The sequence below is a fragment of the Dromiciops gliroides genome, chromosome 3, assembly GCF_019393635.1.
Source record: "Dromiciops gliroides isolate mDroGli1 chromosome 3, mDroGli1.pri, whole genome shotgun sequence".
NCBI classification, from domain to species: domain Eukaryota; kingdom Metazoa; phylum Chordata; class Mammalia; order Microbiotheria; family Microbiotheriidae; genus Dromiciops; species Dromiciops gliroides.
Window position 1 is genome coordinate 466,527,190 of NC_057863.1, and position 26,865 is coordinate 466,554,054.

General features: G+C 36.9%; 1 protein-coding gene across 4 annotated transcripts in view; it reads right to left on the reverse strand.

The window, feature by feature from the left end:
- Positions 1 to 26,865, reverse strand: part of ARL6IP6 (ADP ribosylation factor like GTPase 6 interacting protein 6) — a 51,043-nt gene that overhangs the window by 15,650 nt on the left and 8,528 nt on the right. For 2 of the 4 annotated variants that reach the window (XM_043994458.1, XM_043994461.1), the window contains exon 3: positions 19,829 to 19,961. In XM_043994458.1, the coding sequence (XP_043850393.1) occupies positions 19,829 to 19,961 (133 nt within the window). Of the gene's footprint in view, positions 1 to 13,807; positions 13,891 to 19,828; positions 19,962 to 26,865 lie in introns of all 4 variants that reach the window. The other 2 variants (XM_043994460.1, XM_043994459.1) reach the window with 2 other exon arrangements.

The following is a 26,865-nucleotide window of genomic DNA, read 5'->3' on the forward strand; positions in this document are numbered from 1 at the left end:
GCTGAGGCGCTTCCGGAACACTCGGTCATTTCTCTCTCTCTCTCTCTCTCTCTCTCTCTCTCTCTCTCTCTCTCTCTCTCTCTCTCTTTTCTGCCTTTCCGGTGGCGTGAGCAACTGCAGATGTCCCAGGTGTGGTGAGTGAACACAAATTCCTTTGAATTAGCTTAATTGGAAACGAGCTGGGAATTATATAGACTTAGGTTAGAGCTAGGAGAATTTATCTGTATTTCTTTTTCCCTACTTTCTTATCTTTGGTTTTTATTAATTTCACCTTTGTTTAATTAGTTCCCAAGTAATAAAATCTGATCCTTTTGTGGAAAAGAAGCTGTAAGGCTCCTTTCTTATTGGCCTGAGAGAAATATCTAAAAAGGGCAGTTCGGAGGGGAGGGAGCTTTGAACCTAAAGGTCCCTCATTATTTCCGGGACCCCAATAGTTTGGTGAGTCACCCAATTAACTTTCCGTATATTAGATTTGGCCCTTACAGTTATAAGCATAATAGTATTTATATAGCACTTTAAGGTTTGCCAAGAGCTAACATGTTATTTCATTTCATCCTCACAACAACCCTAATGAGGTAGGTGCTATTATTGTCCTCAGTTTACAGTTGAGGAAACAGAGGCAGACAGGTTAAGTGACTTGCCCAGGATCACACGGCTAGTGAATGTTTAAGCCAGAATCTGAACTCAGGTCTTCTTGATTCTTCGGTCTAGAACTCTATTCACTCTGCCTCCTGGCTGCCTCTTGATTCTCTTTAGATTTGGTTGCAAAAGACTACATGCATGAAATGGCATTTCAGTAGCTTTCTGAATGACAGAAAACAGAGAATCCAGCTAGGTAAACTTGTACAGTTGTAGGTTACTGAATAGATTTCCATTGAAAAACGGAGGTAGTCAAGAAAGCAAAATGACCCTCATGTTAGTTTTTTTTTTTAATATATAGCATATTATAGACAGAGAAATTATTACTACTCCACATCCCATCCTGCATGTGTTCAAAACCCATGAACCACTAAGAACAAGTTCAAAAATAGGAAAGTCTCAATGTTACCTATCAAATAACGCTCTTCTTCAGTAGCAGAGAATATCAGAACAGTGACCCCTTTCTGGACTTTCCAGCTGTTATTAGATCCACTCATTCACTCTTTCTGTTACTAATTAACATGGTTAAGCAGAAGTGTAACTAGGAATTTTTGCATCTGGTTAAGCGACACTAAATGTGTCCACACATGAGCAGGGACAGCAGTGGCAAAGAACAAACCTCTCTAAGGTTAAGACAAAAGACAAAAGACTAGGATATCAGTATGAGGTTGCTATGCAAGGTGGCAGAACCTACCCTTAACCTATCATCTGGTAGTTTCTTATTTTAATGAATTATTCTTTTTGGCTAAGTGCCAAGCTCAGTTGTTTCTATGCATGAGATAAGACTAGGAGGAATACAATCAAAACCTAAATCTGAAGCCTTATGGCAAAACCCCAATTGTCCCTATTCAAGTTACTAATCTGTAGTCAAGAGTCATGGCAAAAAGGAGGAAAAGTAAACTTTCACTATCTGGAGAACTTTACAAAAAGAAAGGAAAACCAGAATTAGTTGTTTTGTCTACTCTTTCCTATGGGATATATTTTATCCCACTCAAATATATCACCATATATGTCTGTGTATGTCTAAGTGTGTGTTTTATGCCACTCATATCTCAGAGTTGAGCATTTTAACCCTCTGATGTTAGAAACCACAACTTCTGAATAAAATACATTAATGTTGACAGCACTAGAATTGAGGCTCCAAAGATAGTCACTAGATAATGAAAAGTTCATGATATTCAAACACCAAGGCCAAGTTTTTTTTTTAAATCTATCCTCTTTTTGTCAGCAGCTTTTTCTTTTCTACTGCAATTAGCCATCTGACATCTGTTTCATTAGTTCATAGCAATAAAGACTCTGATTCTACAAAGAGGCAACTCTCCAAAAGTGCTATAAAAAGAGTACAATGCATTGTACTCACTGTCAAATCTAGTGTATTTTGGAAAAGAAATTTCTAAATTAAATATTAAAATAATTCTTATGCTCTCGTGCATATGTCATCCCTTTAGTTAAAGACCAATCACACTTTTCTTTCAATTCCAATTTTATAATTCTATTTATGCTATATAGCTTTATTTTTAAAACCCAAAACTCAAGACAGATGTAGGGTCCTAACCTTTAAAAATTTTCTTCATACCATATGGGAAATAAACCTACAAAGAACGTAAAGGGGGTATATTATAATTTCCAAAAAGGAATCAGAAGAGTATAAAGATCTTTCCGTAAATTGACTGGTTGGTCTTTGCTCTTATGGAAAAGACTTCTGTATTGAGCCAAGGAGAAGAGCAAAAGTTAACAGATAATCTCACAAATACATATCATGAAAAATTTGATCAAGAAAAATAAGAAATGGATATAAAACCAGGCATTGGCAAGGACACTTATCATGATTTTCCTAAATGTTTAACCAATTACTTAATCCACAATGTCAATGAGGAGACCTAAAGACCCAAGAAACCACCTCTGTGAGCAAAGAGATTTCCTTGCCAAGAAAAAGGATATTACAACACCAGTACAAATTCATCTCTGAGATCTTACAGAAGATTATGGTGAAAGATCATGTAATAAAACAAGGAGGAAGAAGTCCAAAGAAAGCTTAGAAGAGCCAACTAAAAAAAAAAAAGTCATCTTGAGGGCATTTAAGGATGAAATTTGAAGGACAACAGGTTCAGGAAAAATGGGAAAGATCAGTAAAGATGTTTATAACTCTTTGCCATCAGGGACAACATATCCAACAAATTTAGATTCTAACACCAGAGTCCCCAAAGTGCTACATGATGAACTTTAAATGTCACTAAAAACACAAAGATGGGAAAAGCAGAGGGACTAGTCTAACTATACACAAGACTATGCTTTTTACAATACATCTGTGGGTTTTGATGGTTTGATTTTCAAGGTATCTAAAAGTTGGAAGGAAGCCAAAGGAGAAGAAATCTGAGACATTTTTGTTGTATTTTTGAAAAATGAATAAAAGACTATCAATAATTACCAACCCACATGCCTTTTCTTGTATGACTATAACATTTTTATAAGCATAATCTATCTATGTATGCCTCAGAATAGCACAATGGAAAGAGGGTTTAGGGTCTGAATGCAGTACTTGCTACTGTTGACTGTGGCACCTTGAACAAATTATTTTATCACTCTTTGCCTCAATTCCACATCTGTGAAATGTGGCAGGGATCAGGGAGGGGGTTGTTGTTGTTGTTTAAATTATATGACCTCTAAGGTCCCATCCAGCCTTAAATCTATGGTTCTATGTGTACTTGTTGAAGGTATGAAAAGATAAGAAACTGCCTTTAAAAAAATTTAAATCCAATCACAAGAATATTAGATATTTTCATAACCAGGAAAAAGATATTTCAAAAATCTGTGATTTCATTGGCATAAGCACTCCTCTAACAACAATCACAAATCCTATAAACCTTAGTAGACCTCTGTCTTCATGAATTGCTTTGGTTGAAAAAACTGACCATGTAATTAGTGTTCAGTCTTTTGGTAAGAGTTCACTGCTTGCCCACATCTCCAGTCTTTTCTTGTTGGTAGGTCCTTGCTGGAGCTTACACTCCACTGGCATAGACTCTGAAAGCCCAGAGTCACTCCATGACATGATAACACAGTAGTATATCAGGGGAGGACCAAAACAAAAAAGGAAAGAAGAAAAAACACTCTCCTTTAGTAAAGAACTTTATAGAATGACATTCAAATGTTCTTTTCTGCAACAGAAAAATTTTATATATATATATATATATATATATATATATATATATATATATATATGTGACAACTATATGCAAGGAAAAACAAAGAGCTGATGATTGAGGAGGTATGTCTGAAACATACACATACTATACACTACAACTAACTCAATAGCCAACTATTTTTTCCAGTGGTCTTATATTTCCTGAAAGTACTACATTTACATATCATTTCAAAGAAGCACAATATTCTCTTAATAATAAAAAGGCAAATAGGCAAATATGTGATGCACACTCTAATGTCAAAACAGGACTAAGAGCTGTTTCACACCTTAATATCTCCAAATGAATCAATGATCTAAATTGGTAGGTAAATTTGGCTAACCTCTCATATTAGTTTACAAGTTTCTTTTTCCAGAGACTGTTTTCTTAGGAACAACTATATCTCTCTTTTTAACACTATTTATGTATGTATGCATATATATGTATGCATGTGTGTATGTATGTCTCCACAGGAACAACACTGTGCATTAGCAGTGGCAATATTTATCCATGGCTCATTTGCACAGCTTTTACTAGATATAATGGGTTTACACAATATATGTCAGACTCCTGCCCTTGAGAAGTTTACAGGTTTCATCAGGGATACAATTTAGTAGGCCTTGGACTAATATACTAAACATGCTCTTAAATTTTTCACCCCTGGTAGGAATATTGTAAAAAGAAGTATATAAATTTAAATTATATATGCTAAACCAGTAGACTATCTGAATACCCAATCAATTACTCTCAGATCAATTAGGCATGCCTGTCTTTACTCTGAATGTCATGTTTATGGAAGTAGAAGACAGCATTTTTTTGCAAATGGCCTTAACTTTGAAAAAAATTCCCTCTAGTCATAAGCAAATTATAGTTGGCAACAGAACACAGGATTTAGGGCTAGAAGGAACTTTAAAGTTCACATAGTTTTAACTCTCTCATTTTATAGATGAATGTGGAAATTTATTTTGATTTGGGGACCCTACCTTTGGGCTGAGATTAGAAAGCCTTAGGCCCTCAGGTTTTTCTTCTCTGTGAGGGAGGGGCTGGTACCACTCCCCCTCCCCTTCAGCTGAGCCAAAAAAGCCCTGTGGACTGTACAAGATGCCATGTCAGACTGCTGGGGAAAAAGCCCCAGCTCCCTCCACCCTGAGCGGATCTATCTGAGAGATCCCAGGCTCTTCCAGGCCGGCCTCTGGCGTAGCCCATGCAGAGGTCCCTGGGCGCACAGCAGGGGGCATGGGCCTCTGGAGCCCTGGACGCTTGAGCACCCCCCCCCCCAGCCCTAGTGCGGCTGGCAGATTAGCTTGGTGTGTGTGGGGGGTTGGGTGCAGGGAGCCTGAGATTTGAGGGGTAAGAAAGAACATATATAAAGGGAGAATGCCAGAGGACTAGGAGGAAGGGAGAGGCCGGAGGGTTAAGAGGTTGGAAAGGAACGGACAGAAAGGGGCTACAGGACACTAAGGAGACTGAGGATACCTAAAGAGAGGTAAGAGAGTAGTGAGGGGGGCGGATGGAGGAAGCAGACAGACAGAACAAGAGATGGTAGAGGGGGCCGGAGGGATGCTGGACCAATAGGAGAACGCTAGAAGAAGGTCCGTTGGTACGAAGGAGGTGGCTAAAAAAGTTCTAGGCACAGCAGGTGGAAAGAGACACGCCAGAACAGTCAGGTTGTACATTTTATTTCCCTGTATTCTTAATTTTAAATTGTATCTCATAAATAAACTCTGCTTTGATTATTTAGTTAAGAGGCTTCTTAATCTTTTGCTTATCAATTTGGGAGCAGTGTGGAGAAATTTTTAAACGGCCCATATTAAATTAATAGCAGTCAGATAACCCAACAGTCAACAGTCCCAGATTAAGTACCCCAGTCAGATTAGGCCCCCCAAATTAGGCCAGTAAATCAAAATATTTCTACATTTGAATGGCACCCCAGATGGGACTTATGACCCAATTATAATTTTTCTAAAGTTATAATTTTTCAAATAAGGCCAGTTCCATAATTTTCCAGAATAGTTAATAATTAATTTTTTTTACATGAAGAAACAGAGGCCCAGACTGGTGAACTGATTTGTTCAAGTCATCATAAAAACCGTTTTTAAAAAATTTCTACACATAAAGAATTTAATTTACTGGCAAATTATCTTTGAAACTAGATGGTATCTGAATCTCTTCCTTAAATTAAAAAAAAAAAGATCCAAGGTGCTTAGGAATGCTTAAAAATGAAAATGTAAAGAATTATTTGATATAAATTTACTAAGAAGCTGATATTTTTCATAGAGAAGTCTGAGTCTGATCACCAATAAAAAGCTTTTATGTACTACACCAATCAGATTCAATGGAAAATAAAAGTCCAATGCCTTTAACTCTGTAAAAGATTGAAAAAGTTATTTCCTTATGCAAGCACTCACCCTGCTGGCATCACATAGTATATACTGCTTTACTTGACATTTTTTTAATACCAATGTATTTTCCACAAAGGACAGGAGATGGCAGAATTTTCACAATCTAACCTGAAACTCCACCTGCTACATAACCCAAACTTTCAAGTTCTATCTGAAGGGCTAATTACATACGTTTATTTTCTGATGTTTATAATCATTCAAAACTGTACCCTGACATATGAAATGATTAATAGTTTCTTTTCTATGATTAAAGTTATTTCACTATATTTTTTTTTTGGTGGGGCAATGAGAGTTAAGTGACTTGCCCAAGGTCACACAGCTAGTAAGTGTCAATGCCTAAAGCTGGATTTGAACTCAGGTCCTCCTGAATCCAGAGCCAGTGCTTTATCCACTGCGCCACCTAGCTGCCCTATTTCATGATATTTTGAAAGGAACTTAATAACACTGTGATTTGAACAGAGTCAGAACCTTTTTTTTAATCTGGAACCATTCTCATTAAAAATATATTTTAACATGAAATTATTTCTATATTAGGAATAAAAGTAAGTTGAAGTAGTTTAAAATTTAGCACTGCCAAAATGCACATGCTTATAAAAGTTCCTAAACTGTAATGTGAAAAAAATCAACTTATATTTTATCCAAAAATATCTCTTATTCCACAGGATAAGTGAAGAAGAGCTAGTGCTAAGTTCTTCATGTTAGGGGTATGGTATGAGACAATTATATTAATTACACCCCATGAACCATGGCAATAATTTCTAAAAAATCAGAATCACCACAAAAATATTCTATTCTTATATGCATCTTTCCTTGCCTCCCAAAAGAAAAATCATCATCAGGTCCATTTTAAATTTCTCATAGTAATTTATCTTTCCTTTGCAGTTAATATTCTGCTTTCATTCACAGTTATTTGATGTGGTCGTTTGATTATTCAGTTGCCAAACACAATGACTGATCTCAAACCTCTTCCTTCTTGACCTTTGTACAAGATGATACATTGACCAAGCCCTCCCTACTGGATAGTTTCTCCTTTCCAGGTTTTCCTGCTGCTCCTCTCTGACTACTCTCAGGCTCCTTTGTTGGACTATTATTTATATATCTCCATCCAACTGTGAATGAACTCCAAGGCTCAGTCCTGTGCTCTCTTCTGTTTTCTCTCTACATTCTCCCTTGATGACTACAACAGTTCCCAGGAGTTCAGTAATCATCTCTAAACAGATGACTTCCAGATCCATCATGCCTGGTGTCCCTCCTGAGTTCTAGTTCCACATAACCAACTACCTCTGAACTATCTTCAACTGGATATCCCATACCTATCTTCTCAAAAGATGCCCAAAACAGAACTTATCATCTTTCCTACCAAACCCACCTAGCTCACCTATTGAGGGCACCCAAATTCACATCCTTGACAACTCATTCTCCCTCACATATCCAATTAGTTGCCACATTTTGACAATTTAACTCCCATATCACTTAAATCCCTCTCCTCTCTACCATCAGCAACCCAGTACAGGTACCTTTCTCTTAAGACTAAAATAACCTCCCAATTGGCCTCCCAGTTTCAAGTCCTCTCCTTTCCAACCCATCTTCTACCCACGTGCCAAAGTGATAGTCTTAAAAAGAAATGGTTGGAATATATCATTTTCCTGCTTGAAAAACTCCAGTTGCTCCATGTCTTCAGGATCAAATACAAACTCCTCTGCTTGGAATTTAAAGCCCTTTACAACCTGCCTCCAACCCAAATTTCTTGCCTTATTATGTTATTGTTTCCTTTCAGACACTCTATGGACCAGTCAAACTGATCTTTTTGCAGTTCATTTCATATGACATTCCATCTCCCATTTCAGGTCATTTATATGTACTTACTATCTCCCTATTCTCCTTCAAAACTAAGCTCAGAAGCTACCTTATATATGAAACTATTCCTGATGCCCCCAGATGCTAATACTTCTACCCTGAAATACCCTAGTGTGTGTACATGTTGTCTTCATGGGTGGAATGTAAGATGCTTGAGAAAAGAGACTGTATTGTTTTTGTTTCAGTATCCTCACAGTAGCTGGCATATAGTAGGCTATTGATAAATGCTTATTGATTGAATGTGTCTTCTTCCCGAGGCTAGAAACTCCTTGAGAGCAGGAGCTTCCTTATTTCCTCTTTTATCTTCAATTCCTAGGCACAATTATTTCAAAATAAATATTTGCTGAAATCCATTCAATGTTTAAATTTGTATTTGAATACAACTCCTTTACTCAAGAAGTTTCATTTGGCACCATCTTAATAAAATTCAAACTCAGAACAGAATTTGATTGCTAGAAGGACAAACTCAGTAGCCATCTAATCCAAATGATGCAAAAAAGGAACAAATCCAACAAGTGGGTTATCTAGCCTCAATCCAAAAACCTCTAAAGAGGAGGGACCCTCCAGCTCTCCAGTTAGCCCATTCCACTTTCAGACACCGCTATTGTTAGGAACTTTTTCCTGACAGCAAGCTTAAAATGACCTCTTTTCTTTTTTTCTTTTTGTGGGGCAATGGGGGTTAAGTGACTTGCCCAGGGTCACACAGCTACTTAAGTGTCAAGTGTCTGAGGCCAGATTTGAACTCAGGTCCTCCTGAATCCAGGGCTGGTGCTTTATCCACTGTGCCACCTAGCTACCCCCAAGAGTGACCTCTTTTCAACTTCCAGTCACCACTTTTGGTTCTGCCTTCTAGTCCCAAACAGAACTGAAATCCTTCTTTCACATGACAGCTCTTTTTAACCAATCTTCATGCATTCAACATCCTTCACCATCCTAGCTGCCCTCCTCTTGGTACTCATCCTTGAAACATTTGCCAACACCTTCCCTTCACCTGCAAATGCGATTGTACCTCTTTCCCTTCCTCCCACAAATCTGCAGACAAATTTGCATTACATAAATGTTGCTTTACACAGAAGTCTATGGAATGGTGCCCTTATGCAAAGTGAAAACCGTTTATAACTATCTAATCATATATTTGTAAAGCTGATTTTTTTTTGCATCCATGTGCAAAACTTAACATTTATCCTTCCTGAATTTCAACTTAGATTCAACTCAGTGTCCTAGGCGAGGTATTCTTAACTTTTTTGCAGCCTGGTGAAACTTATGAAACCCTTCTGAGGATAAAGTTTTTATTTTTATTTTTTTTTAAATTAATAAAGTATTTTATTTTTTTCCATTACATGTAAAGATAGTTCTCAACCTTTGTTTATACAAGCTTTACAATTTCAGATTTTTCTCCCTCCCTCCCCTCTCTCCCCCCTCCCCTAGACAGCAGGCAATCTGATATAGGTTATATATATATACACATAATAACATTAAGAGGATAAAGTTTTTAAATGCATAAAATAAAACACATAAAATTACAAAGAAAAACAAAGGTTAGTGAAAATAAAAATGTAACTTTTCACTATCCAAATTAAAATCTATCTGCAAACCCCTTGAGGTACCATGGTCCCCAGGGTAAGAACACCTGCTCTAGCTTTACAAGATCCTTTTTGGCTCCTGATTAAAGTAATGTATGTAAGCTATTCTTTCCAGTTTTGTGTCATCTAGGAATTTGATGGGCATATCATTCATGTTTTTATCCAATTCATTGAAAAAAATGTTAAATAATAAAAAGGCCAAGCACAGATCTGAGTTACTCCACTAGGGACCTCCTGCCATGACAAGGAACCATTAACAACTACTCTTTGAGTATGGCCATCCAACATGTTCTGAATTGACCTGATGAAATTTTTATCTAATCAACTTCTACCTTCTCCACAGAACAGCATAAAATATTTTCTATCAAAAGCTCTGGAAAAAAATTGAAATAAACTTTATTTATTTAACTTATATTTATATTTTTAACTTATATGCATCATGCAAGATGCCAGACTGAATGAATCAAAAGCTGGAATTAAATTTATCTGGGAAAAAGCAACAATCTCAAATATGCAGATGATACCACTCTCATAGCAGAAAGTGACTTATTAAGAAGTCTCTTGATGAGGGTAAAAGAGGAAAATGTAAAAACTGGCTTTAAATTTAACATCCAGAAAATTAAGATCATGGCAACTAATCCCATCAATTCCTGGCAAACAGAAGGAGAAGAAATGGAAGCACTGCCAGATTTCATATTCTTGGGCTCAAAGACCACTACAGATGGTGACTGCAGCCATGAAATTAAAAGATGCTTGCTCCTTGGAAGGAAAGCTATGGCAAATCTGAACAGCATACTAAAAAGCAGAGACATCACCTTGCCAGCAAAGGTCCATATAGTTACAGCTATAGTTTTTCCAGTAGCAATGTATGGTTGTGAGAGTTGAACTAAAAGGAAAATTAAATGCCAAACAATCAACAGTTTTGAATTGTGGTGCTGGAAAAGACTTTTGAGAGTCCCTTGGACAGGCAGCAAAAGGATCAAATCAGCCAATTCTTAAAGAAATTAAATCAAACTATTTGTTGGAAGGTCAAATACTGAAACTGAAGGTAAAATACTTTGGCCACATAAAGAGAAGACAAGACTCACTGGAAAAGACACTGCTATTAGGAAAGATTGAAGGCAAAAGAAGAAGGGGATGGCAGAGGATACATAATGTCACTAAAGCAATGAACATGATCTTGGACAGACTTCAGGAGATATTGGAGGACAGAAGGGCTGAGTGTGCTATGGTCCACAGGGTCACAAATAGTAGGACATAACTGAACGAATGAAAAACAACAATAACAAAATTCTCTATAAAACTCATCTAGTAGTTTACTAATCTGGTCAAAAAAGGAAATAAGGTTAGTTTGTCATAACCCATTTAGGGTAAAATCATGCTGCTTTTTTTTTGTCTCCTTCTCTAGTTAAATGTCTACCAACATCTCTTTAATGAGCAATTCTAGAATTTTCCCAAGGAAGAATGGAATGTGCTCTGAAGAGCAATGGAGCTCAAGGTGCCACCTAGTGCAACCTACCCAGCCAATCTGAGTACAACCAAAAATGAAAAAAGATAGATATTCAAGAATAGAGAAGTACTTGGAACATTCTTAGAAAGAATACCAGATTTGAAGAGATTATTATTATCTTCTCAAACAGCCCAGAAAAACAAAAAATACAAGAGGTGAAGAAATACATCAGCCAAAGACAACAACAGTAACAGAATGATAGCAGAAAGACAAGAAACTTCTTTCTAAATGCACATAAGAAAGGAGAAAGGATTGAAGGCAGAAGTCTAGTGTAAATTACAATGAAGAGGTGGGACTGAGTCATTAAGGACTGAATCTGGTGAGATCTTATCTACTTTTTGTGTGCTTGCTCTTTGAGTTTTTTGTTTTTTTAGTGCCACTACTTTACAAAATGGGAGAGTACAAGAGGCAAAGGAAGGAAAAGCAAGAGGATAGACGGGAGTAGGTAATGTTCTTAGATCAAATCAAAGGCTAGCAATGAGAGGCAGATGACTTCTTTAGTGTCTAGGAAGAGAAGAGCCCGTAGGGGGTGGGTGAGGAGAAAGGAGGAAGTATTGACACAATGGGAGAAGGTGAGAGGCCTGGCTTTGGTGATGGGAGATGGTTTCACTGATGAATGCTCCTACGGGTAGAGAGATGTTTTGTAATGGGAGGTGGAGACCCTGAGCTAGGTGTGGTTTGGGGGTATTTGATGCTTAAAAAAAGACCACTTATACTTCCCTAGGAGGGGGAGAATTGGAACTCCTGGGGTCTATTGGCAGTTGTGGGGATTGGATGGGTATGCATCTATGAAGGAGATTTTGAGACAAATGGAGAGAGAAGGTAAACTGATGGGAAAGGATAGATCAGTGGCAGGCTGCATAATCAGGGATGAGTGTCATAGCCCTAGGTAGCCTCTTCAGCCTAGAGTGCTGCTGCAACACTGGCTGGCTGTCATAATGGCAGTAAACTTTACATAACCTAGAGCCAGGATCTCCCATGACCCTGGAAAGAAGGAGACTGAGCTGTGGCATTGGACTTTGTTGGAAGTCCATGTGTTGGCTCCTTGGGTTGGCTAATACAGCCTCCATACTGGTAATGTGGGTGGTGGGGGAGGGGATGCTAAGTGTGCTCAAGGTAGGCATCAGTCTGAGATGAAGTCTGAGAGACAACGTAATCAATAATCAATTTATTAATTAGGTCAGTGGTTTCTCTTCATAACCAAAGATGAACCTTAGAGATCATCAGTGCTTAAATACCTTTGGAAAACTAGGTGCCCCTGACAGGCAGATATCCACCTGGATTAGCTAAAAAGAATGAGGTGGGGGATGAGGAGGTGGCCTAAAAGCCTTCAGCTCTTCCTGTTGTGAAGTGGCTTGATGAGACTCAGCTACTTCCAGCTATCTAGAAAAAAGAATCCATCTCCAACCAGACCACTTAAGTTTAATAGTAGGGATTTCCAGGGGGTGAGCCTAATGTTTTAGGGCTGGGAATTCACCTAGATTAGAGTCTCTTTACACTTTAATCAGAAATAAACTCTTCTAGTTGGGTAGGGTCCCACCCACGATTGAGGAGATTATTCTGGAAGATTAAACCAAACTCATAGTAAACCCTGTCCTTCCTTCATAAGGATTGGGCTCTGAATGAGGAAGTAAAAAGAGAAAAAAAACCTTGGATCCCAATATTAATAATTGGTTATTAATCATTTCTTTCAAGTTTATGGTTTGTTTTTCTAATCTTTTGGATTACAAGTATCCTATACTAGATCATAGAGGTATCTTTTTTTTTTTTTTTGGGGGGGGGGGGTTGGTTTGTTTTTGTGAGGCAATTGAGGTTAAGTGACTTGCCCAGGGTCACACGGCTAGTGAGTGTTAAGTGTCTGAAGCCAGATTTGAACTCAGGTCCTCCTGAATCCAGGGCTGGTGCTCTATCCACTGTGCCACCTAGCTGCCCTAACCATGGAGGTATCTTATGTTGTTTTATTTCAGGCAAACAATTTCTGATAAGGTCATGGGGATCAGAGAAAATGCATACTTCTCCAGCTTATAGATCACATGACCCAGAAGCCAGTGTTAGCATCCTTAACACTATTTTACAGGACTATACAACATTTATACTCTGTAATCTGGTATTGCTTTTATCTTTTGTACATTTCTTTTTAAAATCTAAGTTTGTTGGTGACTTCCTTATACATATACACATAGATCTCTTTAGAAAAACCCTATTTTTCTTCCTCATTGGAATATTTTACTTCATATCTTCAGAATTTCATGTTTGATCAGTTCCCCTCTAACTGAACTGAATTCGGTAGCCTTTTGCTCCATGGAATCCTACCTATTTTTTTCTGTAAACCTTTTGAAATCTGTGTTCCCCAAATCTAGAATGCATTTCAGACTATGACCAGACCTCCTTTATTTATCACAAACTCTATGATGGAGTGTGGTCATTACCTCCAGGGTTCCAATCATTCAGAATGCCAGCTATTAGTTCTTCCCCATTAGTAAGAATCATATCTTGAGTAGAATTTATCTTTGTTGGTTCTACCATTTGAAAGATGAAGTCACTAAAAGCAAATCAAGAGATTATTGGTGGCTCTGTTTTTGGCAAAGAGCACTTCGGTAGATGTCTGGATAACTGAAATCTCCCATTATTACTTACAGAATGCCTTTGTGCCAGACTTGTGAGATGTTTACCAAACTCCTTGTCTATTTCCTTTTTTTGGACAAGTATTCTGTTGTATACTGCAAATATAAAAATCACCTTTATTTCTCTCTCGTTTGCCCTGCACCCAAATGCTGTCCTATTTCTCTGATCTAGTTCCTGGATTTCTTCACTTGAGTATACCTCCCCCTCTTACCTTCCTCTTACCCAATTTGAGCTATGGACCAGTCCTGGGCTTCATTCTACCACATCTCAGTAATACATATGAAGTTAAATTTGCCTCCTTGTATTAGGATTTCTAGCTCCTATCATTTATTACCTAAACTTCGGGCATGTTTGAATAGATGTTTAAGGCTTTTTAAACTATTAAGGTTTTACTAGTACTTCTTTCCTTGGATTTTGTTTTCTGTGAATTTCTTTTTCTTTTACAATGGCTACTTTCTAGAGGATCTCACTTGGGGGAGCTATATTGACAGTCTTCCCTCCATTTTGCCTTGTTTGGCTTTTAAAGTCCTTTATAGTCTGGCTCCTGTCTTTCCTTCTTTTTTCTATTTTATCTTCTTTTATTCTGAATTTTAAAAACATCAACTAAAATGAGCATTTACATATACAATGTGGGATTGTTATAGCTGTCTTTGTATTCCCAGGGCCTAGGAAAAAATAGATGGTTAATAATATTTGCTTAATTGAAGCAGTATGTTGTTATTATTCTATTATTACCTAAGCAGATAGCAAAGCTGATAAAAAACAAACCCAATTAGGGTGGTGCCTAACACCATATACTATTTCTTTTCATTTACTATAAGGAAATATAGGTATTATATTTAAGTTCAGGAATATTTTGGGCACAAAGAATACATAGTGAGGAAGAAAAAGTTAAGAGTTTCTAAATGATCAATGAAAGATTGTCTCTGGTATTGAGGAGGATTATTGTCCTATGTTAAACCAACGACATCTGTGCTTGTAAGAGTACCTAGAATAGTTAGGGAATATTTCTTAAATAGCTCTCTATGGATTACTTTCTTACATTATTTGTTTTTTTACTAGACTCATCAGAAATCCCAAGTGAACCCCTATTTTGGTCAAAAGGTTGTACAGTTCTCTCCCACCTCACCTTTAGAGAAAACCTGTCATTAGATAAATTTTATCCTTATTCCCTGAACTAAGATTGTTGCTGAAGGCAAAAAAATGGATTTTCAAAACAAACAAAAAAGATTGAATGTTTGTATTTGCAAAGAACTGGGGAACAGGTCAAATATTCTCCTTTTTGAACACATCTGAACAAGCCATGGCCCCTCTAAGTGCCTAAAACTGTATAAAGAAAGGAAATTTCAATAAGTCCCACTTTCCTTGCTGTAGTCAGGTTAGGAAAGGGAAAAAGAAAAATCATTCAATATCTCCATCTAGTGGCCATAAAAAGAAAAGACTTTTTTTTTTTTGGTTTATGACAATTATATAATTTGGTTTAAGACAATTATATAATTTTATTCAAACTTCTCAAAACTCTTCCTCAAACAGCTCAGTACCCCTATATATTACATTTTGGGGCTTGGACTGAGTTTAGAATAGATATCCCAGATGATTTTGGGAAGGAGAGAAGTATCCTAGGTCTTCCAGACATGGCCTTAAATAATACTGGGGTAATACTGGGACTCCCAAAGATACTCAACATCAGGATGGGGTTTGCTTAAAAGTAACTTCTATGCAACAAACAACTGGTTTGTTAAGCAGCTTCTACTACTTAAAAATATTTTTCTATCCTTCTTGAGATAAATTCCATTTCAGTAACTTAAATTTTAAAATATAAAACTAACTTCGTTCAGGACAGACAAAAGATTCTAAAAAGTTAAATTATAACTATATAGTGATAGATAATTCTAAAGAAAGGGGAAGACATATAAAGAAATCAATGAACTTATAAACCTCTCTGGTTAGTTAAAATGTAAAAAGGATATGTATAAAAGATGGAAATGGTAGCACATAATCAGAACACAAGAATGAATGAAAGCCAGTGAGTACCAGGAAAACAAATAGCCAAAATAACCAGCAAAAAAAACCACTGAAGACAACACAAAAAATAAAGGAAAGGATAGCTTGCACAGTTATCACATCCCCAAGAATGAAACATCAACTTAAGAAACTAAAACAAAAGCATCTTACTAGGAACAGAAAACTAAGAAAGGTGAGAGGTTTGCAAAAAAGTAGCTAGTCACTTTGTTACTAGTAACAGTAACTATTACTATCACACTGGAGGCTAAGACATTATATTTTAGATTCCTGGAAGAATTTGTAAATAGAGTACTCTAAGTAGTCACAGAAAAACTGAACAATGCAAAAAGAGTGTCAGAAAACTGTAAAAGTCCTACTTTTCATCAAAAAGGGATGAGATCCCTGATGAAACATTAGAAAAAATTACTAAATAGATAGCCAATGAGAAGACCTGACAAACTCCAAGTCCAGCTCCGTATAGCAACTGAAAATTTCATTGTGGTGCTTTAATATTTCAACAATTATCATTTGGTTGTAATCTACAAAAGAATACATCTAAGCTTCAATATTAAATCATGTTACCTTGGGATTCATATTCGTTGAAACTTCACATTGGCTCTGCCCAGGGTGTGGAAAAGAGAGTAAGTGATTCTACATATTTTTAGCCAATTTTTACATATGTCTTATCATCTTGCCCAAATAACACCTGAGTCCTTGTTGGCTATGGGGAAAGGGAAGTACTCAACTTGGTCTAGGCTTCTCAGAAACCATATCTCCCTTTCAGGGGACCCCTGGATTTGTCTTATTTCAACTTGGATGGCTGGTATTTGCTGGAGAATAATCCGAACTTTCTAAGAATATACAAATTACAGGTTTTTTGGTGAGGCAACTGGGGTTAAGTGACTTGTCCAGGGTCACACAGCTAGTAAATGTCAAGGGTCTGAGGCCGAATTTGAACTCATATCCCCCTGAATCCAAGGCCGGTGCTCTATCCATTGCGCCACCTAGCTGGGCCTCCCCACCCTTTTTAAAATTAAAATGGCCTTTTATTTGGCTCTAGAGAAAATGGCTGGGGGGTAAGTCAAAGACTTCACCCCTGGGGAAGGGAGTTCAAGCATTCTCCTACAAATTACATTTTAAGGTGAGCTAAGCAAAAAAAAGAAGTTTCATGAATTTTAAGATAATAAATAGGTTTCATTTTTTGGCCACTATTTGTCCATAATGGATTGCTATAAGATCATTATTATGATGAAAACAATTCATATTTTCACACATAGTATTTTAAAGTCATAAAAATTTGTGTTTTATTGAAGTGAAAACTGAAGTTCTAAGAGATTAAATGACTTTCCATGCATTACACATTTATGGGACTCACATCCAGATGTCTCCTGACTACAAATCCCACACTCTTTCCACTGTACCACACTATGTCTGAATCTGTAGCACTTATAGTTCCTAAAATTTATTGTTGGCAACATTTTTCTTCATTAGTCAAATCGACAAGAATGTAGTAATAAACCAATCAACAAAGGGTATCAGCTATACAAATACAAAGAATGAAACAACCTCTACTCTCAAGGAATTCACATCCTCTATTGGGGGAAGAGACAAAAATGTGTGTTTATGTATATGTATGCATATATAAGTATATTCAGAATAATTATAAAGAGAATAAATACAAAATAAATACAAAGTAGATAAATACAATTCAGTTAGAAGGGGAAAACACTAGCAGATGGAAGGGATAAGAATGACTTTATGTACAGGACATGGCCTGAATTTCATCTTGAAGGAAGACAGGATTCTATGAAGCCTAGTTAAGAAAGAAGAGCATCTCAGGTATGAGGGACTGCTAGAATAAAGGCACAGAGATGAGAGATGAAGTTACTTTATGTGAGGAACATAGAGAAGGCCAGTTTGTCTGGATTGTAAAAGAAGGAAGGATATACAATGAAGCCAGAGAGACTGGTTTGAGAACTGACTGTAAAGTCATTAAAAACCAAACTGAGGAGTTTATATTTCTTTCTAGAAGCAATAAGGAGCTAGTGGAGTAGGGAAGTGACATTGTCAGACCTATACTTAATAAGAAAAATCACTTTGGCAGCTGTATGAAGGATGGCTTAGAGTGGGGAGAGACTTGAGACAGAGTTTGAGAGGTAATAAAGGCCTGAACTTAGATGGTGCTGATGTGAGTAGATATGGGCAGCAAGTCTTTATTAAGGGCTTACTATATGCCAGGCACTGTGCTAAGCACTGAGGATATAAGAACAAAACGATAGATAGCCCCTGCCCTCAAAAAGCAAACATTCTAGTAGAGAAAAACAATACGTAAAGGCCTAAAAAGAGGTTTGGGGTGAGGAGAAGGCACCCACAAGAGGGCATAATGTCAGTCTGCGGAATCAGAAAAAAGAATTAAGTATGGCTGCCCTGGGCATATCCTCAAAATGAAAACTGACAGAAGGAACTCACCAATAGGAGAAAAGGGTTGGCATGGGAGAAAGATGTTCCAGGGTAGAAAGGCAGCTGAGTTATGGTGAAGTCCAAGAGAGTAAGAAACGCAGTGAAGAGGGGAATGAAGCATGGCTAGTCTAGGGTAATCTTAAAATGGAAGCCTTGAAACTCACCAATGGGAAAAATGGGCTGGGATGGCAGCAGAAATGAGAATGGATTTGAGGATATTATGTGGATAGAAATGGCATGCTTTAGCATTGATTGGGTATGTGGGGCAAAGGAGAATGAGGAATTAAGAGAACACTAAATTACAAACTTGGAAAATTAAAAGAATGGTAGTAGTTTCCACATAAATGGGAAAGTTTGGAAGAGAGGTGGATTTAGGAAGAAAAAAATAAATTCTCTTTTTGGATATGCTAAGTCTGAGATGTTCGGTTTAAAATTTCCAATGGGCCATTGGTGATATGGGAAGAAGAAAATCAGGAGACAATATGGTTGTAAAAACCCTAAGAGAAGACAGAATCCAGAAGAATAGGACAGTCAACAGTGTCAAATGCAGTAGAGAAGTAAAAAAAAAATAAGAACTGAGAAAAGACCATTACATGTAGCAATTGAGAGGTCTCTGGTAACTTTGAGAAAAGCAGTTTCAGTTGAGTGATGAAGTCAGAACCCAGATTGTAAAGAGTTGAAGAGAGGAAAAGGAGTAGAGGCAACAAGTCTAGACAGTTTTTCCTAGGAGTCTGGCTAAGGATGGAAAGCTATTGGGAAATAACTAAAGAAATTATGGTATATGGAAGTAATGGAACATTACTATAAGATTAAAAAAAAAGACCTTCAGAGGAATATGGGAAGACATATGTAAACTAAAACATATCAAAGTGAGAATTTGGAGAACAATTTATATGACAGCAACATTGTAGAGATAAACAATTTTGAAAGACTTTAGAACTCAATAAATTCAATGATAAACCACAAGACTAAAAGAATAAAAATGAAACACGCCACTCACTTCCTGACATAGAAGTTATGAACTTAAAATGGAGAGATATGTACGGTCATGGCAAATATGGGAAATTGTTTTGTAGAACTATGCATGTTTACGATAAAGGTACTGTTTTTCATGGGGAGGGGTGTTGAGGGAGGAAGGTATGAAGGATATTGGAACAGATTATAAATGCATATAAAAATAAATAAGTTTATTTTTAAAAAATAAAGGGAGGAAGGGGCAGCTAGGTGGCACAGTGGATAGAGCACCGGCCCTGGAGTCAGGAGTACCTGAGTTCAAATCCGGCCTCAGACACTTAACACTTACTAGCTGTGTGACCCTGGGCAAGTCACTTAACCCCAAATGCCTCACTAAAAAAACAAAAATAAATAAATAAATAAATAAATAAAGGGAGGAGGGGCAGCTAGGTAGTACAGTGGGTAAAGCACAGGCCCTGGATCCAAGAGGACCTGAGTTCAAATCCGGCCTCAGACACTTGACACTTACTAGCTATGTGACCCTGGGCAAGTCATTTAACCCCCACTGCCCCACAAAAAAAAAAAAAGATAACATCTAAGGACAAAAATACTTACTTGAACTTTGCTGGTGAAAGAGGAGTAGGAGGGAACATTCCAGGTTCAAAAGAATCAAAATAAGTCACTGTCCAAGAAAAACTGCAACACGAGAATCCTGCTGTTAAGGATATAACAAACAAAGTCCAGAATCCTTAATAAGAGAGAAAGAAAGAGAAAAAAGTCTCATAAGTTTTAAAACTCTTGACAATTACCAGAAAACCCAATTTTACTCAAATCAGTATGCAAAGTAAAACTTTTCTTTCTTCTGACCTATATGTCAGTATAAAGTTTAACTGAAGCCAAAAATTAGAGTAAGAAATACAAGTTACAAATGTAGAGACGGCAGTTAAAATTATTTAATCAGAACCAGAAATTAGTAATGTTAGACTTAACACAATCTTCTATTTATTTTTTAAAAAGCACAAAAATCAAAGTTACTATTTCATACTATCATTCCTATATTTTTTACTTTTCACTTTATTTGGTGCCATTTGGCATTTGAGGGGGGGCACCCTTTGTTTTTATGGGGCAATGAGGGTTAAGTGACTTGTCCAGGGTCACACAGTAAGTGTCAAGCATCTGAGGTCACATTTGAACTCAGGTCCTCCTGAATCCAGGGCTGGTGCTTTATCCACTGTGCCACCTAGCTGCCCCTGGGGCACCCTTTCTATACCACACTAAGTGGATGCAATTAACATTCAGTACAGAAACACCCTCTCCTGATAAAGCTTGGCAACTCTCCTACAATTTATAGACTAGTCAAACTGACTACAGCACTTAACGTTTTGCCGGGTACTTTACATAAATTATCCCATGTGAGTTTCACAACTCTCACAGTTTTAGTCCTCTTATCTCAAGGATAAAGTCTTCGGAGCTGGCTCTATAAGTGAAGTTCAGAGTCATTGTCCAGGGTCATTCAGCTGGCAAAATGTCAGAACAGATTCAAATCCATATTTTCCTGACTCCAAGTTCAAGAAAATCTCTACCTACTATTCCATGTTGCCTCTAAATTGTTTTCAATTTATCAACTGTTTTAAAATGCCTTTTGGGTATCCTTGTTTGTAATTCAAAATATTTCCCCAAAGAAACAATGTTAAAAATTGATTATCAATACAGCTGAACTATAATACTAATTATCTGAGTTCTGAGAAAGAGAAAGGGATAAACGCAGTGCAGTGGGGAAAAAATAATTTATTATATTTTCTAACCCTAACCCTAATTGCTTATTAATACTTATCTTTTAAAACTACCTTCTTGAGCCACTCCCACAGTGCCCCTGCTCCCTCTCTCCCTTACATCTCCCAACAGAGGAATCCTACAAAAGGTTGCTCTATATCTCAGTGCTGCAAAATGATTGCCCCAAAATAACCATTTCTACAGTGTATCTCATCTAGGTAAGAATAAATTATTGGTCTGAATGACAATGTTTAATCTTCCTTGAGCTACAGTCTAAAAAAAGAGTATTTCTTCCTAACATAATTCTGGAATTTGGGTGGGTAAGGGTTGCCAGGTATGAGAAGCACCAGGTTACCTCAGACTAGGAATCTCTTAATATCAACTTTAAGTTGTTCTTTTATTTCCCCCTGCTCTTTTTTCATTTCCAATACCACAGAATTAACTCTCTCTCTCTCTTTCCCTCTCTCTCTCTCCCTCTCTCTCTCTCTCTCTCTCTCTCTCTCTCTCTCTCTCTCTCTCTCTCTCTCTCTCTCACACACACACACACACACACACACACACTCTACACCCACAGTTTAAGAAAAGCCTTAATCTAAAGGACAGATTTGGAATCAACAAAAATCAAAGTCAGAAAGAGCTGGGTCAATAGTCAATAAATATTTATTATGCACCTACTAAGATCAGGCACAGAGATAAGCATTGGGAATGCAAAGAAAGGCAAAAACAAAAACACAACAACAAACTAGTCCCAGTTTTCAGAGTTCACAATCTATAGGAGGAATACAATACACAAAAGAAAGCTAAAAAGGAGTAAGAGGGTTTGAGGTGTGAATACCAAAACTAATTGAATCTTAAAAGAAGAGATTTCTCCAAAAGTAGTTTATTAGGGGCTTGGTGAAGTCAAAGAAATTCAAAATAAATGTAGTTGGGTGGGAAATGAGACATCTGGGTTCAAGTCCTACCTTTAACAAATTAGTTGTGATGCAAGGTCTTAGTACCCCACAAATTCTCTTAAGACCACAGGTTGCAGGGGGGCAAGTAGGTGGCACAGTGGATAAAGCATCAGCCCTAGATTCAGGAGGCCCCGAGTTCAAATCCAGCTTCAGATACTTGTCACTTACTAGCTGTGCAACCCCGGGCAAGTCACTTAACCCACATTGCCCCACCAAAAAAAAACCCCACCACCACAAGTTGCAGAGAAAGTTCAGATCAATTATCTTTATGCTGATGATTCTCAAATCTATTTAGTGCTAGCCTCTCCACTGATCTTGTCTTGCATCTTCAAGTGCCTGACTTCTCCAACTGCCTGTCCAGTAGATATCTTACTCAACATGTCCAAAACTGAATTTATTAGCTTTCCCTCTAAACCCTATCCCCTCCCAAACATCCCTATTACTATTGAGTGGACCACCATCCTCCCAGTCCCTCAGGTTTTCAATCTCAACTCCTCACTATCTTGCAGTTCTGCCTCTCCCCCAACCAATCTGTAGCAAGACTTGTGAAGTTCACCTAAATACCACTCTTCCCCCTTCTATCCCTAGATAATGCCATGAGTCAAGTGCAAGTCCTAATCTTCTCTCTCATACTTAGACTACTGAAACAGCCTGCTGGTGGGTCTGCCCGCCACAAGTATCTCCCCACTCCAGTTCATCCTCCATTCACCTACCACAGTGATTTTCCTAAAGAGAAAACCTGGCCACAACCTCCCCTAAACCCTTCCTTCCTACCCCCAACTCAATAAACTCCACCGGCTCTCTATCACCTAGAGAATAAAATACAAAATCTTCAAGACCCTTCAAAACCTATATGGCTCTTCATAGACTACCCCCCACAAACATTTTTCAGACTTCCACCACCTTACACTTCTTACACTCTTCCAGTGATACTGTCCTTTCTGTTCCTCAAAAAAGATATTCCATCTTTCCACACTGGGCACTTTCTCTGGTTGTCCCCTTGTCTGGAAGGCTCTTTCCTTTACCTCTTAAACTTCGTTCCAGATCCAGCTTAAACCTCACCTTCTATAGGGAGTCATTTTCCATTTGTTATTTCTCATTTATTCTTTTTTTTGTATGGGGGGCAATGGGCGTTAAGTGACTTGCCCAGGGTCACAGAGCTAATAAGGGTCACATCTGAGGCAGTATTTGAACTCAGGTCCTCCTGAATCCAGGGCCAGTGCTCTATCCACTGAGCCACCTAGCTACCCCCTATTTCTCATTTATTCTGTATATAGTTTGCTGGTAGTTGTCTGTCTCCCCCATTAGACCATGGGCTCCTCAAAGGCAGGAACTGTCTTTTGCCTTTCTTTGTATCTCCAGAGCTTAGCACAGTGTATGCCATTAAAATGCTTACTGATAGAGCTGCCTAAAGAGAGGGATTTTTTTCACTGGACACTCTGTCAATGAAATCACATATCTAGTCCCATCTCCTATGTTTAATCTAAATCTGGTATGTGATAACTGCTTTTGCAAAAAAGAACCCTGTAATTATATCTTTTTTAAATGAACATGAATTAAACATACTTTATAATTATATTAAAATATTGCTAAATTAATAAATGTTCACAAATGTTCTCTCTATATAAAATATACCCATATTTCTTTTTACATAGTTGTAATCAGCACTGTCTCAATCAGTAAGTAGTTATCCTGTATATAATGTTTGCATATAGTTGCTTACACATTGTCTCCTCCATTAGACTGTTGTTAGCTCCTTGAGAGCAGGGACTATATTGAGTCTTTCCTTGTATTCCAGGTACTTAACAGTACCTAGTATCAGGAGGTACTTAATATTTATTGACTTATTTAAGCACCTATTTCCAAGGTACTGTGTGCTGGGTATTGGAGATAAAAATAAAAGAAACAAATTCAGTTCATTTCTTTTCACAACCACAATTTCATATGGGTATCTACAAAAAAAAAAAAACCAAACCAACAACAACCAAAAACACCTTTATATTGATCATACTTTATTATAATCACAACTTGTTCAACCATTCCTCAATTACTTAACATTGGACAGAACATTGTTTCTAGTTTTTGTAATAATGATGTTGCTATAGCTCTTTTTGTGATGGCAAAGAACTAGGAAGTAAGCCTACCAATTGGGGAATGACTGAAGAAGTTGTGATATGCGATTGTGATGTAATGTTATTGTGCTATAAAAAAATGTCAAGCAGGATGCTCTCAGAAAGAAACCTGGATTTACATGAACTAATGCAAAATGAAATGAGCAGAACCAGAACATAGGACACATAACAACAATACTATATGATGAGCATCTCTGAATGACTTGGCTATTCTCAGCAATACAAAAATCCAAGAGAACTCATGATGAAAAATGCCATGCACCTCCGGAGAAAGAACTGACAGAGTCTGAATGCAGATTAAAGCACACTATTTTTAACTTTACTTTTTCCATGGTTTTTTTGGATGTTTTCTTTCACATGACTAATATGGAAATGTTTTGCATGGCTGCAAACATACAATGTATATCAAATTGCTTACAGTTGGGTACGGGATTTGGAACTCAATTTAAAAAAAAAAAGAATGTTAAAAATTGTCTTAATAGGTACTTGGAAAAATTATCTAATAAAAATAATGTTGCTATAAACAACTTTAAAAAAAAACTTTCTGATAATACTCTGGACATAATACCAATAATGGAATTATTGGACCAGAGAGTATAATTACACTGATGACCTGCCCCATCAAAATCATCATTTGTGGGCGGCTAGATGGAGAAGTGGATAGTGTGCCTGGACCGGAATAAGAAAGACTCATCTTCCTGAGTTCAAATCTAGCCTTAGACAATCCTAGCTGTGTGACCTTGTATAAGTCACTTAACTGTTTGCCTTAGGGTCCTCATCTATCAGTAAAATGAGTTTGAGAAAGAAATGGCAAACCACTCCAGTATCCCTTTGTTTTGTTTTTTTTGCTCAGGGCAATGACCACTCCAGTATCTTTGTCAAGAAAACCCCAAGGAGGCGGAGTCAGACATAACTCAACATTTTATGTAAAGCTGAATTTTAAAAAATAATTTATAAATAATTTGTAAATTGTCAATTCATATCCTTTCATAAAGTTGCTTTAGGAAGATTTTGACTATTTTTACCAGTCCCTTATAATTCTGGTGTTTTTGTTATATTTGCAATATTGTCCCATTTTTAATGATTGTTACTGTACAAAAATTTAATTCTTATAAAATCCAGTACCTTGAATCTACCTTGTTCCAAGTATTTATTGATAGATTCACTTCCCTTTCATAATTTTTATTTTCAATTCTTTTAAAAAATAAATATCAGGTAGCTGAATTTCAATGCTATCATTGAACTGAAATTTATCATAGGGGTAAGTGAGACTCCAAGCTTATTTTTTTCTATATTACTAAGAAATTTTTCCAACTGTATTTCTGAAATAATTCTTTACTCAATTTTAATTTTCTATAGGTTTATAAAATGAATCTTTGACATATACTTGGTTTGACATAGTGTAGCCCTAATTCTACTTCTATCTTCTTGTGAGACTGTGGGTCTTAGGTCCTTACTTATAAAATGAAAGGTTTGGGATCCACAACTTCTAAGGTCACTTCTTGTTCTAAAATTATTTTTATAAGATGCCAGTAACCTCTATTCTCTTCAATAGATTTTTTTTCCTACCCAGTACTCAATAAAAAACTTGTCATTTTTTTCAATTTTCACCAACTTTCCTTTCCTAGAGTTTACTTCTGACATCTTTTGTCAATCACAAAAAAGGGCCAATTTAGAAAGAAAAGAACCTAACAGATCCCATCAGCCAGTAATTTGCATTAAAAATAGTAAAGGGTCAATAACTCTTCCCTGTAGCCCAGGTAATGATTAAGCTGAATTTTGTCACTTTCAATTGTCCTACATTTTTAGGGTTGCTAAGTCTATAGCATCTACCACCTTTGCCCCAGGCCTTATTTCCCTTCCTAAAACAAAGAATTTGTCTACTTAGCTCTATCAGATCTCTACCGACAATCAGTCCATCAGTTCATCACTATCCTTAGGAATCTTTTAATACTTGCCCTACCCTACTGGTACATGGCCCACTCGTCTGTGATACAAATGTAGAAGTGATTTTATTTGGAATCATTTTACCTGGTTCCCATAGTATTCGGTATCTCAAATATTTCTGCCCTTCTACTTTATGAAATTAGAGCCAGGATTTAATTTTCTACAACTCCAAATAAATATTTCAATGATTCAATTTATTTTCTTGAAGTGAAAACATATGTTCCTGATCCATAATCCTAACTCTATTGACGTTTCCAAAATGGAACTAGATGTAGACTAGGTTTCTGATTAGGTAGCTTTATAACCCAGTTAAACTGAGAAGCTAGTAGAAAAAGCAATTCATTAGTCACTGGACACAAGTTATTAAGTCCAATCTGTCACTAAGTCTAGCTTCTTCTTTTGAAATGTACCTTGGATTTACTCTTTAACTACCCTAAATAGAAACGAGTCCTCAAAGACTTTCACTATCTTAATTGTCTCCAATCACTCCTATAAAATCCTGAAACATTGTTTCTATTTCCAGCCAAAGAATCTAAAGTAGCTCCCTATAATACAGTCCAAATGTTTCTATCTTGTTTTTAATACCTTCTATAACCTGGATCAATTCCATCAAACTCCATTTACCACTACACTTTCTAGCCAGGTCCTTGATAGTTTTCATAAATTATCTTTCCTGCTTTGAATAATGGTTAAGTATTGAACTTTGACCAATTACTAGTTAATTTACCAATGAATATAGTTAGCACACCAGTCTATATGGAAAGATTCCTTACCTTGATGTCTGATCCATCCAATCATTGTATGTAGTCAATTTTCATAGAATCCAGATTTCGGTCAGTAATGAAAT